This window comes from Muntiacus reevesi, chromosome 1 (genome assembly GCF_963930625.1).
Source record: "Muntiacus reevesi chromosome 1, mMunRee1.1, whole genome shotgun sequence".
Lineage (NCBI taxonomy): Eukaryota > Metazoa > Chordata > Mammalia > Artiodactyla > Cervidae > Muntiacus > Muntiacus reevesi.
Window position 1 is genome coordinate 86,159,508 of NC_089249.1, and position 15,994 is coordinate 86,175,501.

Here is a 15,994-nt window from a genome sequence, read left to right on the forward strand (position 1 = left end):
AAACCAACCATTGTAAAGTGATTATCCTCCAATTAGAAATAAAAATAAATTTTATTAAAAAAAAAAAGGAATAAAAAGGACGCATTTTGGCTAAGGCCTAATGAGGGAAGGGGAGAGTGAAGGCTGAGGGAAGAATCAGGAAGAACCAGATCATGCAATCTCCTGGAGAGCTGGTGCTCAGTGTAGAATTGATACTGAATGGAATAGGAAGCCATAGAAAAGCCTTAAACAGGTGAGGTATAGGATTTGCCTATTGAAGATCATTGCATCCAGTCCCATCACTTCATGGCAAATAGATGGGGAAACAATGGAAACAGTGGCTGACTTTATTTTCTTGGGCTCCCAAATCACTGCAGATGGTGACTGCAGCCATGAATTAAAAAGATGCTTACTCCTTGGACAGAAAGTTATGACCAACCTAGAGAGCATATTAAAAGCCGAGACATTACTTTGCCAACAAAGGTTTGTCTAGTCAAAGCTATGGTTTTTCCAGTAGTCATGTATGGATGTGAGAGTTGGACCATAAAGAAAGTTGAGTGCCAAAGAATTGATTCTTTCGAACTGTGTTGTTGGAGAAGACTCTTGAGTGTCCCTTGGACTGCAAGGAGATCAAACCAGTCAATCCTAAAGGAAATCAATACTGAGCAATCATTGGAGGGATTGATGCTTAGGCTGAAGCCCCAATACTTTGGCCACCTGATACTCTAAAGAGCCCACTCATTAGAAAGGACCCTGATGCTAGGAAAGATTGAAGGCATTAGAAGGGGACAACAGAGAATGAGATGGTTGGATGGCATCACCAACTTGATGGACATGAGTTTAAGCAAGCTCCAGGAGTTGGTGATGGACAAGGAAGGCTGGCATGCTGCAGTCCATGGGTTTGCAAAGAGTTGGACATGACTGAATGACTGAATTAAGCACTAAACTAGTAGGATTTGCTTGTACTTAAAAAAGTCAATGATTGTCGTATAGAAAACAGACTATAACAAGGACCAAGATAGAACATGAATGCCAGTTATGAAATTATCAATATTTATTTAGGATATTGGGAATTTATCCTTAACTTCCTTGATGTCTTCAAGTGTTAGATCTTATTCAGCCAAGTGCCCCTGCTCTAGAAGTCTATTCTTGCTGACTGCTGTTCTGGGGGGGTTTTACTCTGATAAGGCATTTATTCATTTTCCCATCTCTCCTTTCACCCTTTTCAGTCCATCCACCCAACTATCCATCATACAAATGTTTATTGAGATGCTGCTATATGCCAAACCCAGTACCAAGCATATAGTTTCTTGCTCAGAGACATATAAAGTCTATTTATGGAGAGAGACCAATAAACATAACACATTATAATAAGGATTGTAATAGTATAATGTGAAAAGCACAATAGGAAACCTTTAGCAAGTAGCCAGGTAAGAATGGGTGATATTTGAATAAGATCTTAAAAGATAAATAGGAATTTACCAAATAATAATCATAAAAGCTACTAGCTCTTTCTTTTTTAAGAGGAATTTTTTCAAGTTTTATTTATGTATTTTAATTTTTGGCCACATCCTGCAGCATGTGGGAACTTAATTCCCCCACCATAGCTTGAACCCACACCCCCTACATTAGAAGGTGAAGTCTTAACCACTGGGCCACCAAGGAAGTCCAAAAGCTACTCTTTCTTAAACTTAGGGGCTAAGCATTGTGCTGTGAACTTTATGTATGTTATCTCTCTTAATCTTTCTCCCTACCTAATAGACTAGGTATTATAAACCTCATTTTATACACAAAGACTTGGAAGAACAGAGATCAAAAAACATCCCCAAGTCTCACAGCTTGTCAGTAACAGTCCTGGTAATCTTATGTCTGTATGACTCCAAAGCTTATGTTTTTAACTATATTATTTATCTGTTGTCTACAGATAGGAGTATGATTTTGTTGGGGAATATTTTATATGTATAGCTCTTCTGTTCTCGGGTACAGATTTCCATAGTTATTTCACAGAAACATAGTATATTCAAATAGTTTTAATCACTAGCTATTTCAGCCATTGCTGATCTGCTCTTTTAAGATCTCTGCTTTCAGAGGAGGATTTCGGGCAAGAGAGCAACATATACAAGGCAGTGAGGCAAAGAAGAGCCTTGGTGCATTTGAGGGAGATCAGGGATTTGGGGTGGAGTGGTTGAGGGTGCAGGGGTAAGCTGCTGGCCAGGATGGGACTGAGGCAAGAGGGCATCACACACCCTACTGTGATTTTGTCTTGCTCCTGTGGGCAAACTCTGCAGTCAGGCCATCGGCTCTCTTTCTTTACAATCTGGAGAACTGGATCAGGTTCTGATTGATCTCAGCAACCGATTGGCAACCTTAAAAAAAAATGTAGTTTAAAAGCTCATTTCTCTGAAACCTCAGTCACCACCCCACCATGGGGATAGAAACAAGCCTTGAGCCTTGTCCTCACCCTGATAAGATGTCATATGTACAGAACATATCCCACAATTCTGATTACACTGGGGATTGTTCTGTGAGCCTGTGCCTGTGTCCTCTTTTAAAACAACCATGGCAAAATGGCATGGTAAAAACATAAAAACAGTATTTCAGCTTTTTGAAAAGTCAGTTTGTGTGCAGTGAAAACACCTGACTTTTATTGCCATCCAGATAAACCTTGGGGCTTTCCTGGTAGCCCAGAGGTAAAGAATCCGTCTGCAATGCAGGGAATGTCGGTTCAATCCCTGGGTCAGGAAGATCCCCTGGAGGAGGAAATGACAACCCATTCCAGTGTTCTTGCCTGCAGAATCCCATGGTCAGAGGAGCCTGGCGGCTATAGTCCATGGGTCACAAAAGAGTCAGACATGACGGAAGCAACTGTGTACACTTTGGATAAGCCTTCAGGACACAGGATGTATCAGTCAGGAAGGATGAGGGCTCAGGGAAAGCAGACAAGATGGGGTGAATGTTTCCTACAACTGTCTTCTAAAAAAAAGTTTTAAAGCAGAATATCTTTCTTTAGTGGAGGATCTTAATTAAAATGCAAAACTGGACTGTCATAGAGATGAGACACAGGAATTGAAGAGAGTGACTCCAGATAAGATGACAAAAGAGAAGGGAGAAAGAGATAATGTCAGTTGCAGAATTGTGGACTCAAGAAAATTCACCAGTGATAAGAAGTTGAGTAAGACAACATGTAATATTTCATAAGTTCTTCCCCATCTGTGATGTGTGTATGGTTATCTCCAAAAACCTAACTAGAAAACTGTATTATTCACAGAGGTATATTAATGAGAGGCTCTTTTTCCAAAAATGGAAGCAGAGGAAAGAGTTGAGTTTTATGTCTGTGTTGATTATTTGTGTTTGTTTATTCACTAAGTCATGTCTGAATCTTGTGACGCTATGGACTGTAGCCCGCCAGGCTCCTCTGTCCCATGGGATTATCGCAGGCAAGAATACTGGAGTGGGTTGCCATTTTCCTTCTCTAGGGGATCTTCCCAACCTAGCGATCAAACTCGCGTCTCCTGAATTGGCAGGGAGATTCTCTACTACTGAGCCACAAGGGAAGCCCCTGGTGTTGATGATAGGTGACAGGAATGGCAGGTGAAGGAGGCATAAATAACTCATAAAATGAACTAAGTCAGCAGAAGCGGGAATTTGGAGCCAGAGGTGCTCTCATCAGAAGTGACAATGATTTTGACAGCTCCGGGTTTCCACGGGGCAGACAGCTTTGGAGAGGGTAGATTTCCTCAAGGAGCACAGAGATGCCAAAATAGAAACTGCTGATACATTATATTAGAAACAAATATTTAAGCTATGTAAAAACGTCTCAGTAGTTGCATCAAAGTGTGTGATACCATTCTGAGACACTTTGAAGCATCTGTTCCTATTTAAGCCCTGGTGCTATTTGTGTATTTGTTCTATTTATCAGTATAAGCTCATCAGATGGAGTCTTGGTCCACATGGTACCAGGGACATTGCCTTGTTCTTGGTAGAGGTCCACTAAAGGTTTAAGAGTGAATTAATAATTACAATGTATTCTTGTTTTTTCATTACTGTAAATTAGGAGGATATTCACACTAAAACACTTTGGCTAAATTAAAACAAAGTAGGTAATTTTGAGCAATAAAACTCAAGAAGATTCATATACTCTTCTGTTTCAGCCCCTGCCCTTTACAAGAGATGAGACCTAAGTGAGGTCTGTGCACACATGATTTATATGTGCACAGTTTTGTTTTCCAAGGTAAACTGGGATTGCAGCATTCCTATATATACAGTTTTGGCATATGGTCTCACAATTAGGAAAAGATGATTTCTAAGCTTATTTTGATTTCACAATAGTGCAAATAGGGTTCTCTTCTCAGGACTGCGATGTCACAAGATCACAGAGGAAAAATGTCACACATCTCCAGGAGAATTAGGATAGAGAAGTCATATTCACTGATCACCTCCTGGGTGCTGGTTTTGTGTCAAGCATCTTACATGCGTTGTGTGCGGAAGGGCTAATCTTGGACTGCAAGGAGATCCAACCAGTCCATCCTAAAGGAGATCAGTCCTGGGTGTTCATTGGAAGGACTGATGTTGAAGCTGAAACTCCAATACTTTGACCACCTGATGGGAAGAGCTGAGTCATTTGAAAAGACCCCGATGCTGGGAAAGATTGAGGGCAGGAGGAGAAGGGGACGACAGAGGATAAGATGGTTGGATGGCATCACTGACTCAATGGACATGGGGGTTTGGGTGGACTCTGGGAGTTGGTGTTGGACAGGGAGGCCTGGCATGCTGCAGTTCAAGGGATTGCAAAGAGTCGGACACAACTGAGTGACTGAACTGAACTGAACTGAATATGAAACTCTGTGGGGTTTCACATTATGATTTTCTATTTGAGTGAGTTCCACTAAAAACACAGCCCTCCTCACCTGAGACCCCCTTCTCCCCAGGGACCAGCTTGAGGAGTCTTTTCTGCGGGACCGATACTCACAGAGAATGCTGAGGGATGCCCTTCAGCCTAAGTTTTCTCTTCTTTCCCTTCTTCCCCAATCTGTCCTGCCCATCCCACATTTGGTTGTTGATCAGTCATTTTTTCTCTGCATTTAAACAATACATTCTCATTGGAGAACAATTAGAAGGAAAGGAATATAAAAAGTTAGGCATAAAAAGTATTCATCATCCTGTTTTTTCTTTCTTTTTTTCCTGACCCCATTTAAAAAGAGTGCTCTCTACCCTCTATTTTAGAAAAAGATTTCCCAGCCTCTATTTCCATCCCAATGGTTGTTAAGTATAAACTTTTGGTGGAATAAACAAGTTTTGTTATTGTGAATTCCCCTGCCAGGCTTCTGTTTTAAAAGTTCAGACATAGTATCAGAAAGACAGGAGAAAATATTTGGGGGAGCAAGAGAAGTCACCTCAACCTCTTGGAACCTGCAGAAACTCCTAGATCTTCCCCCCTCTCTCTCCCTCCCAAGGGCAAAAGACATCAACACAATATCTGTTCACACTTGTGCCCTCCTCGCCCTCACGGGAGAGACTTGGCAACCTTGGGTTATTTATTGACTTATCTTCATAGACATTGGCCCCAAATGGACAGTCCTGGTCCTTGATGCCTTAATCCACTTCCTCCCCCTTTTCCTATTAATCTACTCAGTTGAAAGGGACTGGCATTAATGCTGGTCTAAGTTTTCTAACTTATACTACTTAAGCCCCAAAGGCTGAGGTCACAGCACCAAGGAACACTATGTAGCTTGGATGCTGAGTACAAGCTACTTGTCTACATAGCTGATGAAAACCAGTCTAGAAAAGACCTGGACACCTTGCCTTGTGCCTGACAGATAGCAGAAACTTGGTAGCATCATCTGTGGAAATAAGTCAATGGCACAAAAATGGTCTTGACTCCACTTCAGAGCTCTTGATTCATTATTTTGTTACTTCTGGAGGAGGTTTCTGTTATTACCAAATTTTAGAATTGAGGCATGAATGGAGGTCTTATTTGGGTTTATCTTGTCTGCCTCTCACATTACAATCTATTACCATCTACAGCAGACAAAGACAATCAGAGACAGAGCTACTGATGACTGGCATTTGGGCAAGCCAATTTTGTATGAGACAGCTCCAAGCATTTTAGGACATTTAGCATCCTTGACCCCTGAGTACTGAATACGTCCAACACCAACCCTGCATCATTGTGCCAATGAGAAAAAAAGATAAGCCACCCCCACCCCAAACCAAATGATTCTGAAGAGGGAAGTTACCATCATTAGCTGAGAATCACTATTTCACAGGATCACTGGATTCCAGTGATCACATGGACTTGCTGAACACATGTAAGTTTTTATGAGCACTGCTTTACAGTCATCTCAGTTTTGCCTGATACCTGCCTGTGTGTAACTTTGAGACATTCGAGTTTGTCTTGCTGACTGTGGTTACCCAGGATGATGTTTCTCCTTCTCTCTGTTCTGTCATTCTGCTTGCTTCCACCTCCCCAGCACCTCCATGCTTTCCCCTTGACTTAATTTCTCTACTCTTCACAATCCATGAATCTTACTTAAAGTTCACTCCCAGAACTACATCTGACAAGTTTGATGGGATCTGAGCAGGCCAGAGTGAAATGGGACCCTCTTTACCACAATCTGAAATTGCACTTGCATTTGTAGCAGATGTATCACATTCTGAGTTTGTGCTGACTGGCTCAGATGGTAGAGAATCCGTCTGTAATGCAGGAGACTCAGGTTCAATCCCTGGGTCGGGAAGATCCCCTGGAGAAGGAAATGACTGCCCACTCCAGTGCTCTTGCCTGGGAAATCCCACGGACAGAGGAACCTGGTGGGCTTACAGTCCACGGGGTCACAAAGAGTCAGACCTGACTGAGCAACTAACACTTTCATTCCACTTTTGTCTCGGGCATTTCCTCTGCGCCCTCTCTGGGCTTGGGGGAGGCAAGTGAGAAGGAAGGGCCCGAGCTTTTGTTCTTTAGACGGCCTGCTTTCAGTTCTGAGTTAGGAAAAAATGGTAAAAACTTACCTGTCAGGGTCATGGAAGTGTGGAATTCATTTTTTAAAATATCCAAAACTTCCGTAACTCCATGTTCACCCTGCTCACAAGACAGAGAAGAGAGGAGACAACAGAGAGGCGTGAAGGAACATCCTGACCACAGGCTGAGTTTCAATACTAAGTGAGGGGACTTCCCTGGTGGCCCCTGGAAGACTCCATGCTGTCAACGCAGGGGGCCTGGCTTCCATCCTTGGTCAGGAAACTAGATCCCATACACCTTGAGTTCGTGTGCCTCCGCTAAAGAACCCATATGCCACAACAGAACTGAAGATCCTGCGTGCTGCAACTAAGACGTGGAGCAGCAAAGTCAATGCACATTAAAAAGTATTTCTAAGTGAGCTCAGAGCTGTGGTGGGGAGGATGGGGGCTATCTGTGAAATTTGAACTATGTTGGGAATAAAGGAAAGCAAGGAGGAAAATTGTGGGGGTGAGAGCTCTTGAAAATTTACAACATGCTGTGGAAGAAGGGTGGAGGGGCAGGCGAGGTGTCACCGTCCTTCAGGATCTGTGGCACCCCCCAAAACTGGTTAAACTTGGGGGTTAAACCACAGAAGCATATGGAAACAAATGAGAAGTGGGGTGCCTTCCGGTTGGTTTTCATGTTACCACTCTCACCTTGCAAGCAAGACCCCACAGGATGGGTCTCCCCACAAAAACACACTTAGCCCCAAGGGCTAGAGCCTTCACCACATCGTTGCCAGTCCGGATCCCACCATCCAGGTACACTTCCACCTTCCCTTTCACAGCGGCCACCACTTCTGTCAGGGCATCGATCTGAAAACAAGAGACAAGTGTGGCTCGAGGGGCTTCCCTCTGGACTCTCAGGGAGTCCTGGGACAGCACTGCCCCCCGGGTTTGGCTGGCTCCAGGAGGTCTAAGCTGGGGCGATGCCTCATGGCTCCATGCATGAGGCTGCAGGTGCTGTCAAAGCAGAGTAGCCACATTGCCAAGGCCCAGGAACTCTTTCAGGCTACCCCCTTCTGCCATTTCCTGCTCTGACAGAGTTCAGGTATTTACAGCTTGGAAGAGACTCTTGGTATCTCTTAACATCCCCAAGGGAGCATTTTCCACTTGCAGTGTTCGCTTTTGTGTGCTGAGTCACTCAGTTGCGCCTGACTCTTTACTGCCCCATGCCTGTAGCCCGCCAGGCTCCTCTGTCCATGGGATTTTCCAGACAAGGATACTGCAGCAGGTTGCCGTGCCCTCCTCCAGGGGATCTTCCCAACCCAGGGATTGAACCCAGGTTTCTTGTTTTTCCTGCATTGGCAGGGAGATTCTTTAGCACTAGCGTCACCTGTTCTTTTTATTTCATTTTATTTTTTTACAAGCATTTTATATTGGGGTATAGCCAGTTAGCAATGTTGTGATAGTTTCAAGTAGACCGCAAAAGGATTCAGCTATACATGTATCTGTTCACCCCCAAACTCCCCTCCCATCCAGGCTGCACACATTTTAATGTTCTTCATTTTAAAGAAAATTTTGACTTTTGATTCTCTTCCACCTTCTCTGCTTCTACGGTGGAACGATTAGAAATGTTCCCCATTGCTAAAGCCCTAAGTTTTTTTGGCAAAGAAAGTGTGACCAACAGTGACCCTAGTGTCTGAACCACAGCCTGTTCCATGTAACTGGGCTGTAACTTATTCCTGACATGACACATTTGAGCTACTTGTTCCTAACTCCCTTTCGGGTCATCTGAGACTGGGGACAGAAAGGCAGCAGTGACGTTGTAAGCGCAGGGTTGAAGCGTTAGAAAGACAAAGCGAAAAATGCCTGATCACTCTGGCCGCCTCTCTCCATTGGATCTTTTCTCCTAGCTTTTCTCTCTCACTCCCAGCTGTGTGGTCAACGGGCCTGTGGACCTAAGGTGCCCCAGATTGAGCTATGTTCCTGGGTACCTCCAAGTCTGTAAGAAGTGAGGGCAGAGTCTGGGGGGAGGGTCCTGCAGGAAAAGTTTCTGGAACTGCTTCAGGGCTCCTGTTCTGTCTCTTTGAGGAATGACTGAAGAGGAGTAGAATCTGCAGCAGAAGGAGTGGATTGAATTCTGCCCGAATGAGATCCTTTGGTGAAAGTGAGCAGAGTATGAAATCAGGGAGGAAAGAGCTTTGTATTTTCCCAGTGGGTGGGTGAATTGAACATTTTGTTAACGTACGTGTAAAGACTGGAGAGAATGTGCATCTAAATCAGGGTATTTTTACAGTCCCACCATGGTATTATTTGGAACATTTCTACAAAAGGCTCAATAGCTGTGGCACTTGGGCTTGGTTGCTCTGCGGCCTGTGGGATCTTCCTGATCCAGGGATCGAGCCCATGTCTCCTGTATCGGCATGCTGTGAGAAAGAAAGAAATGTACTTGTGCAAACTCTCCTGCACTGTGCACTTAGTTGCTCAGTCGTGTCTGACTCTTTGCGACCCCATAAACTGCACCCCGCCAGCCTCCTCTGTCCATGGGGCCTCTCCAGCCAAGTATACTGGAATGGGTAGCCATGCCCTCCTCCAGGGGATCTTCCAAACCCAGGGATTCAACCCAGGTCTCCCTCATTGCAGGGGGATTCCTTACTGTCTGAACTACCAGGGAAGCCCTTCTAGTGAGCCATACTGGTCAACGGAACTGGCAGTAATTTAAGAAACACAATAGGGGGTGAATTTCAGCCTAGAGTTCATTCAGTATGGCTTGAGAGTTAGCTTTTGATAAGCCACAGTGGGGCATTCATTAGAGCCTTCTGGGGACAAAAGCTAGCTTTCCCCTGGTTCTGGAAGGAAACACAGGAGTGTTAGATATGGAACATTACAGAGATGGACATCACTGAGACAGTCACACCCCTCACAAGAAGGGACTGGGTTGAGAAGGGTGAGCGACTTACCCCAGGCACAAAACTTAAAAGGTGTAAAAAATATAAATAATATTTGAGTACAACGTTTACAAAAATCAAATGGCAAACTTTGACCTGCAAGCTGGGGGCTTGTTTTTATAAATAAAGCTTTATTGGAACCAGGGCCAGGGTTACAGTGAAATGAGTGAGGCAGCATTGTGCAAGTGCAGGATCAGATCCTATCTTTATTAAAACTGTTGCTATTCACTGTGGATTTTTCTGCATTAATTTTCATTTTTCAAATAATACATGAAGCTATTATTCCTAATTCAGTTTTTCTGGCATGTTCTTGAATTTTGAGCCAAAGATGGGCCTCTCACTAGCCTCCCACTAATCTTGGTACTGTCCCTGGATGATCTTGGGTTTGGCTGTTAGGTCAGAGGGCTTGGGAGAACAACGTGTTGATCAGTGTGATGGGGCAGAAGAAACTCTTCTTGTTATGGCACCTGCCTTCATCACTGCTCATTCTTTATTGAGGAAGTGCAGTGGGAAAATTAGTGGGCCACTTATCCTGCCTTCTCTCTCAGAACTCCCTGAGGGAGCAAGACTAGCTAAACTGATTAATGAGAGGCAGCCGATTGTATAATGTTCTATTAGTGTTATTTCAAAAGTCAGCATTCTACCCTGTTTGCTGCTGGTTGGTGAGGGGCTCTTTGCTTTCTGTTCCTATTGTCAGCACAGTTGGGTCAGTTCGGGACCTGCTATGCTCTGCACCCTCTATCCCATCAGTTACTGGATGCGTGAGAGATGGCTTTATGGTATCCTTGCAGGAGTTGGGGGAGAGAGCTCAGCGCATGTTCTGAAGGCCTACATTCTCCTAAAGTCTTAGGTCAAGAGTTGGGATGGGAAGTAGGAGGCTTGACCATTTCCTGTAGCTCAATCCGTGCTTGTTTGCTATGAGGTAGAACTGGCAGAGCGGAGGAGGCCAGTGATTGGCATTTGAAACCTCCAAGTTTCATAAGCCTTGAAATGTATAAACTGGCTGATGTAGCTTTTTCTATTTCCTGTAATTCTTTTTAAAAGAGAAATTGAGAATGTGCTGAAGATTTCAGGATGGTCACTGATGTATTGTTTAAAAGACCAAACCCTTGGAAGCAATCCAGATGTTCAACAATAGGAAGTTGGTTGTATAAATTGTCCATTCATACTATACACCATTAAAAACAAAAAAAAGCAAATTTATTGAAGTAAAATGATGCTCTTGATATATTGATAAATGAAGAGACGAAAATTACACAATATCATATATAGTTTTCAAACCTAAAATGTTATATTTACACTAAATTGATTATCAAACTATTGTCATAAATAGTAATGATTTTTATCTTAATTCTTTTTGTTTAGGTATATTTTACAGTTTACTTGCAGTGAATATGTCATACTTAAAAGACCAAAAAAAAAAAAAATTTTAAGAGGAAAAAAAACTCACTTCCATTTCTCAGAATGAGTCAAACAGCATAGAATCCCTTGAAAAAATACAAGGTATCAATCTCCATGAAGATCAATGAACTTCCTTTAAAAATTCTTTCCCTGCCTCGCTGCTTTTCATTTTCTTTCTCCAGACTCCATCGCTAATGGACAAATTCATAAGTTAGGGAAAAATTTGGACTGTCTTGGATTTTTAGCAAAGGATTCATAGGGCATTTTAAAGTTTTACTGTGAAAGTTATTTGTTAGCTTAAGTGAGGCACCATTTCTTCCTGGGATATGTCATATGAGAAAATATGAGGTTCCAATCCATGCAGAAAGGCAAACTTCCAGCTGAATGCTTCTTTCAGAAGGCAGATGACCTCTATGCCTTGGGAACAGCTCTTCCATCAAATTTCACCTTAACCACTTATTATTAACTGTGTGAACTCACAAGTTACTTAACATCTCTACATCTTACAGTATCCTCATCTGTTAAGTAGGGATAGTAATGCAGGACTGTTGTGCACTTTAGAGATGACATATGTTGAGCTTGTAAAAATAACCCGGCACACACTAGACTATTATTAATGATTAAAAGTCCTTCCGATATATATATATATTACCAACACAGTTGGTTAGGGAGAGGGGAACAAGCACCACGTTTCACAGAGTGCCTTGCTGTGGACACACACATACAAACGCACATGCACACACACAGCACTTACAAAGACACCCACTCTGAAGTCATTCTACTTACAGAAGCAGGAACCTCATCAAGCTGCCTCCCACCATGGTTGGAAACAATGATGCCATGGACATTGTGCTTCACAGCTAACTCTGCGTCCTCTTTTGTCAAGATCCCCTTCAGGATGATGGGCAATCGAGTCATGCTCTGAAACCAAGAGAGATCTTCCCAGCAGATGGATGGGTCAATTGGGGACATTTAGAAATAAGGCATTGAATTTCCCTGCGTGGAATAAAAGAGAACCTTAGTCTTGAATTCCTTTGAGACTCTCATTCCAAAGATGAGGCACATTTGAAAAGCCACCATTTGTAAGCTTGAAAAGAGGAACCATAAAACCCAACACTACTCCTAGCTCCTTTCCAAACAAAACTTTTGTTAAAGAATTTCTACTCCCATTGCTTATTTGTTAACCATTACTTGCGTCCCTGCTCAATAATTTTGCTAAGACCTGGGAACACAAAGACAAATGCGATACAGTCCTTAATTTCAACCCCCCTCCCCAAATCTCAGAGTTTATTAAGTGAGATAGATAAGCAAAAGCATTTATAGGCCAATGTGATTGTGTGCCAATGTGAGATATGTACCAGGTAACAATAACTAAGCAATACTTCAATAATCTTAAGTCAGATATTGCGTGCCTGCTCAGTCATGTCTGACTCTTTGTGACCCTGTGAACTGTAGCCTACCAGGCTCCTCTTTCCATGGAATTTCCCAGGCAAGAATAGTGCAGTGGGTTGTCATTCCCTTTTCCAGTGACTCTTCCCCATCCAAGTATCAAACTCACATCTCCTGTGTCTCCTGCATTGGCAGGCAGATTCTTTACCACTGAGTCATTTGGGAAGCCCAAGTCAAATATTACCCAATATTTATCTTGGCTCACCATGTGAATCAAATATCTATAGGCCCCAAGGTGTCCCTGGAATCTGAGCTAAGATTCCAGAAACCCTCAAGGCCAATTTGTGGCTAAAGGGTAGAATTATTGAGTCACTTGTCTGGGTATTGCAGGTGCTCATTGGCTGAGAAGGCTGGTACCATTATCTCTAATGCAGTTAAGGGATTTCAACTTTACCACAGTCTTTTCTCTCTGGGACACTTCATCCCATTGGACTAAAGGATTTTAATGGAGGAAGTAGTCACCTTGTCCAAAAAACTACACTGTAGCTCTCTGGTGCCCCATGGATGAGTTCCAGGAGTGCAGAGATATTGCTGCCCAGTGTTCAAGGCAGTCCTGCTCCATAGGCATGCACCTTGAATAGGAGTGTCTTCTTCAGATGGTCCGTTTATCTATGTGTGATCGTTTTCTAAATGTGCCATAAAGTAGAAAATGTTGGAAAAAACTTTTACTCTCCTGTTTCATGGAAAAAAAAAAACCAACCTCCTTTCCCTAGCTTTCTTATTTCCTAACACCCAGCCCGGCCCAGAACACTTCTGGGGACAGGCTGGCCAGCTCCAGAGGTGAGAACAATTTGTCTTATATTCTGCTTGTCTGGAAGTTCTGAGCAGCAGGAACTCCATCTGCTGTTTGAACTGCTGCATCCCTAGTGCCTGGCACAGAACAGGCACAGAACAATGACTTCTTGAGGAAAGAAAGAAGAGAGGAAAAAGGGATGGAAATCTGCCTCCTGTTACACCTGCCCTCCTGGCTCTGGTATCTTTCCTACAGTCTCAAGTGATCCGAGATCTTTCAACCATAAATTCTGCATCAAGTTGACTTGGTTTGTAATGTCATGCCGTCTGTTGCCAATTTTGGGCACATCCACAGTAATGACCAGAGCTTTGAAACCCAGGGATTCCACCTTTTGGATCAGCTGTTTGTTTATCTGCCGGTTTGGGTGCACATAGAGTTGGAACCACCGCAGGCCCCCGGGGGCGGCAGCAACGATATCTTCAAGGCTACAGCTGGCATACGTGCTGGTGATGTAGCAGATACTGGCTGCTTGTGCAGCTGCAAAGCAAGTGATACAGCTCAGGTTGGAGTGCAGTGACATTCAGAACTGGGGTGAAATGCCCTTTAAGTCTGTGTTCCCTCTGGCCAGCTTGCCTGTGAGTGAAGATTAAAGCTTGACTTCATTCTTCTTCCCTATCGGGCAGGCATCAGAGTTGTTTGATCAGACTGCCTGGGTCCTCCACTGTATAACTTGTCTTATAAACTCTGTATTCCATTAAAATATTTCAGGCTAGAGATGACATCGAGTCCCCAGAACCATTTCCCAAAACCATTTGAACATGTTGCAGCTTTCAGATAGGAAATGGACATCTTATGAACCCATTAATGAAGCAGAAAGGAACTAAAGAAGGCGAAGGTTGAGAACATAATTCCAAGGAGAAGACTGAGCTTTGCAGTAGAAAAAGCATGCTATCTGGAGTTAGAAGAAAACTAGTTCTACCACTTCTTAGCTGTGTGGCCTTGAGTCTCTTTTTCTTTATCTGTAAAGGGGGAAAATGATAATAGCACTCTTATAGGGTTGTTGCAAGATTAAATAGGATACCAGCTATGGAAGTATTTTTTTTTAAAGCTATGAAGTGAGGACTGTACAAATGCTAATAATAATGTTGTTGGTGATGATGATGATAATGGTGACAATGATGTGCCAATTGCATCTTTCTCATTTCCCACTTAAATCGTTTTCAGGGGATTCCCCAAGAGGTTAGTGTCACTACCATTCTACAACTCACGGGTAGAGAATTTGACCTCATCACAATTAATATTTTCAGTTCCTAACATCAAGAGGAGATATTGCTTTCTCCTGCCCCAAACAACCCAACACCCTCAACCATGAAGATTTAGTAAAGCAGTCATATTCACACAGGGTATTCATATTTCAACTCAGCCAAATTTATTCCTAACCAGATGGATGTCACTTTAATTCTAGAATCCTTGGATTCATCACTTCCTATATCACAGAATCAAAGGAAAAGACCCCAGGGAAGCCTTGGGCAACTTGAGAAAAAAAATTTGGTTTCAGTTGAAGATGACAAATGAATCCCAGGAATGTTTTTGCCCCCTGCCCTTCCCTTCTCCTCTCTTCTTATTTTTTGGTGGTGGCGAATGAGGGAAGAGGCTGAGGCAACGAGGGAGAAGATAAAACCCAATGAAAAACTTTTTGTCAAATAAGATGATCAAATCAACTTTGGTTTTTTGGTCGTTAAGTTGTGTCCAGTTCTTTGCAACCCATGGACTGCAGCATGCCAGGTTTCCCTTTTCTTCATTATCACCCTGAGTTTGCTCGAACTCATGTCCCCTGAGTCAGTGATGCCATCCAACCATCTCATCCTCTGTCAGCCCCTTCTCCTCGTGCCCTCAACCTTTCCCAGAGGAGAAGAGAAATGAAACATTTGGACAAGAGCACCTGCCAGGATCTTGTGTTAGGAGTAAGGTCATGACTGTCCTCATCCCGAATTCAGAGACTTGGCATTCAGCCCCAGCCCTGGCCCACTAGGGTTCAAAGAAAGGCCTCCTCCTTGTGGCCACACTAAGCAGCCCTTCCCCCCACAGGGCGAGTGCCCCTTTCTTGGGATGGCTTGGTGGGGTTTTCATACTCTCCTATTCATCTGTAGCTCCCTCCCACCCTAACCATTCTTAATAATGGAAAACTGGTATTTCCTCAATCTTAGGTGAAAGGTTATGCAAATGTAGCTTTAACGATTCCTTTTCCTACCCTTGATTCCAACCAGGTTCATGTCCCTAAGCCCCTTCCATAGAGAAGCTGGTTGCCCTTGCCCTGAAGGACACCTCTGCACACCTAAAGGGCCTTGGGAGGGGAGCCTCAAGCTGGGGGCAGCTCACACCTCTGGCTGTGGTCATTTCTCCATCAGGCCAGGTGAGGCGGTGGAAAGCTGTGGGTGCAATACAAATGGGAGCGCTGATCTCTGCTCCTTGGATGGTGGTCCGCATGTCCACCTTAGACACATCTTTCAGGTACCGGGGACGGAGGCGGATTCTGTGCTGGACAACA

At 43.5% G+C, this 15,994-nt stretch overlaps 1 protein-coding gene across 1 annotated transcript in view; it reads right to left on the minus strand.

Annotated features, from left to right (window-relative positions):
- The window catches only part of HAO2 (hydroxyacid oxidase 2), a 30,301-nt gene continuing 14,307 nt past the window's right edge, over window positions 1-15,994 (minus strand). Inside the window, 6 exon segments of the mRNA XM_065906032.1 lie at window positions 1-2,345; window positions 6,985-7,054; window positions 7,630-7,788; window positions 12,051-12,260; window positions 13,700-13,983; window positions 15,828-15,979. Of these exon segments, the coding sequence (XP_065762104.1) occupies window positions 2,290-2,345; window positions 6,985-7,054; window positions 7,630-7,788; window positions 12,051-12,260; window positions 13,700-13,983; window positions 15,828-15,979 (931 nt within the window). The 3' untranslated portion in view covers window positions 1-2,289.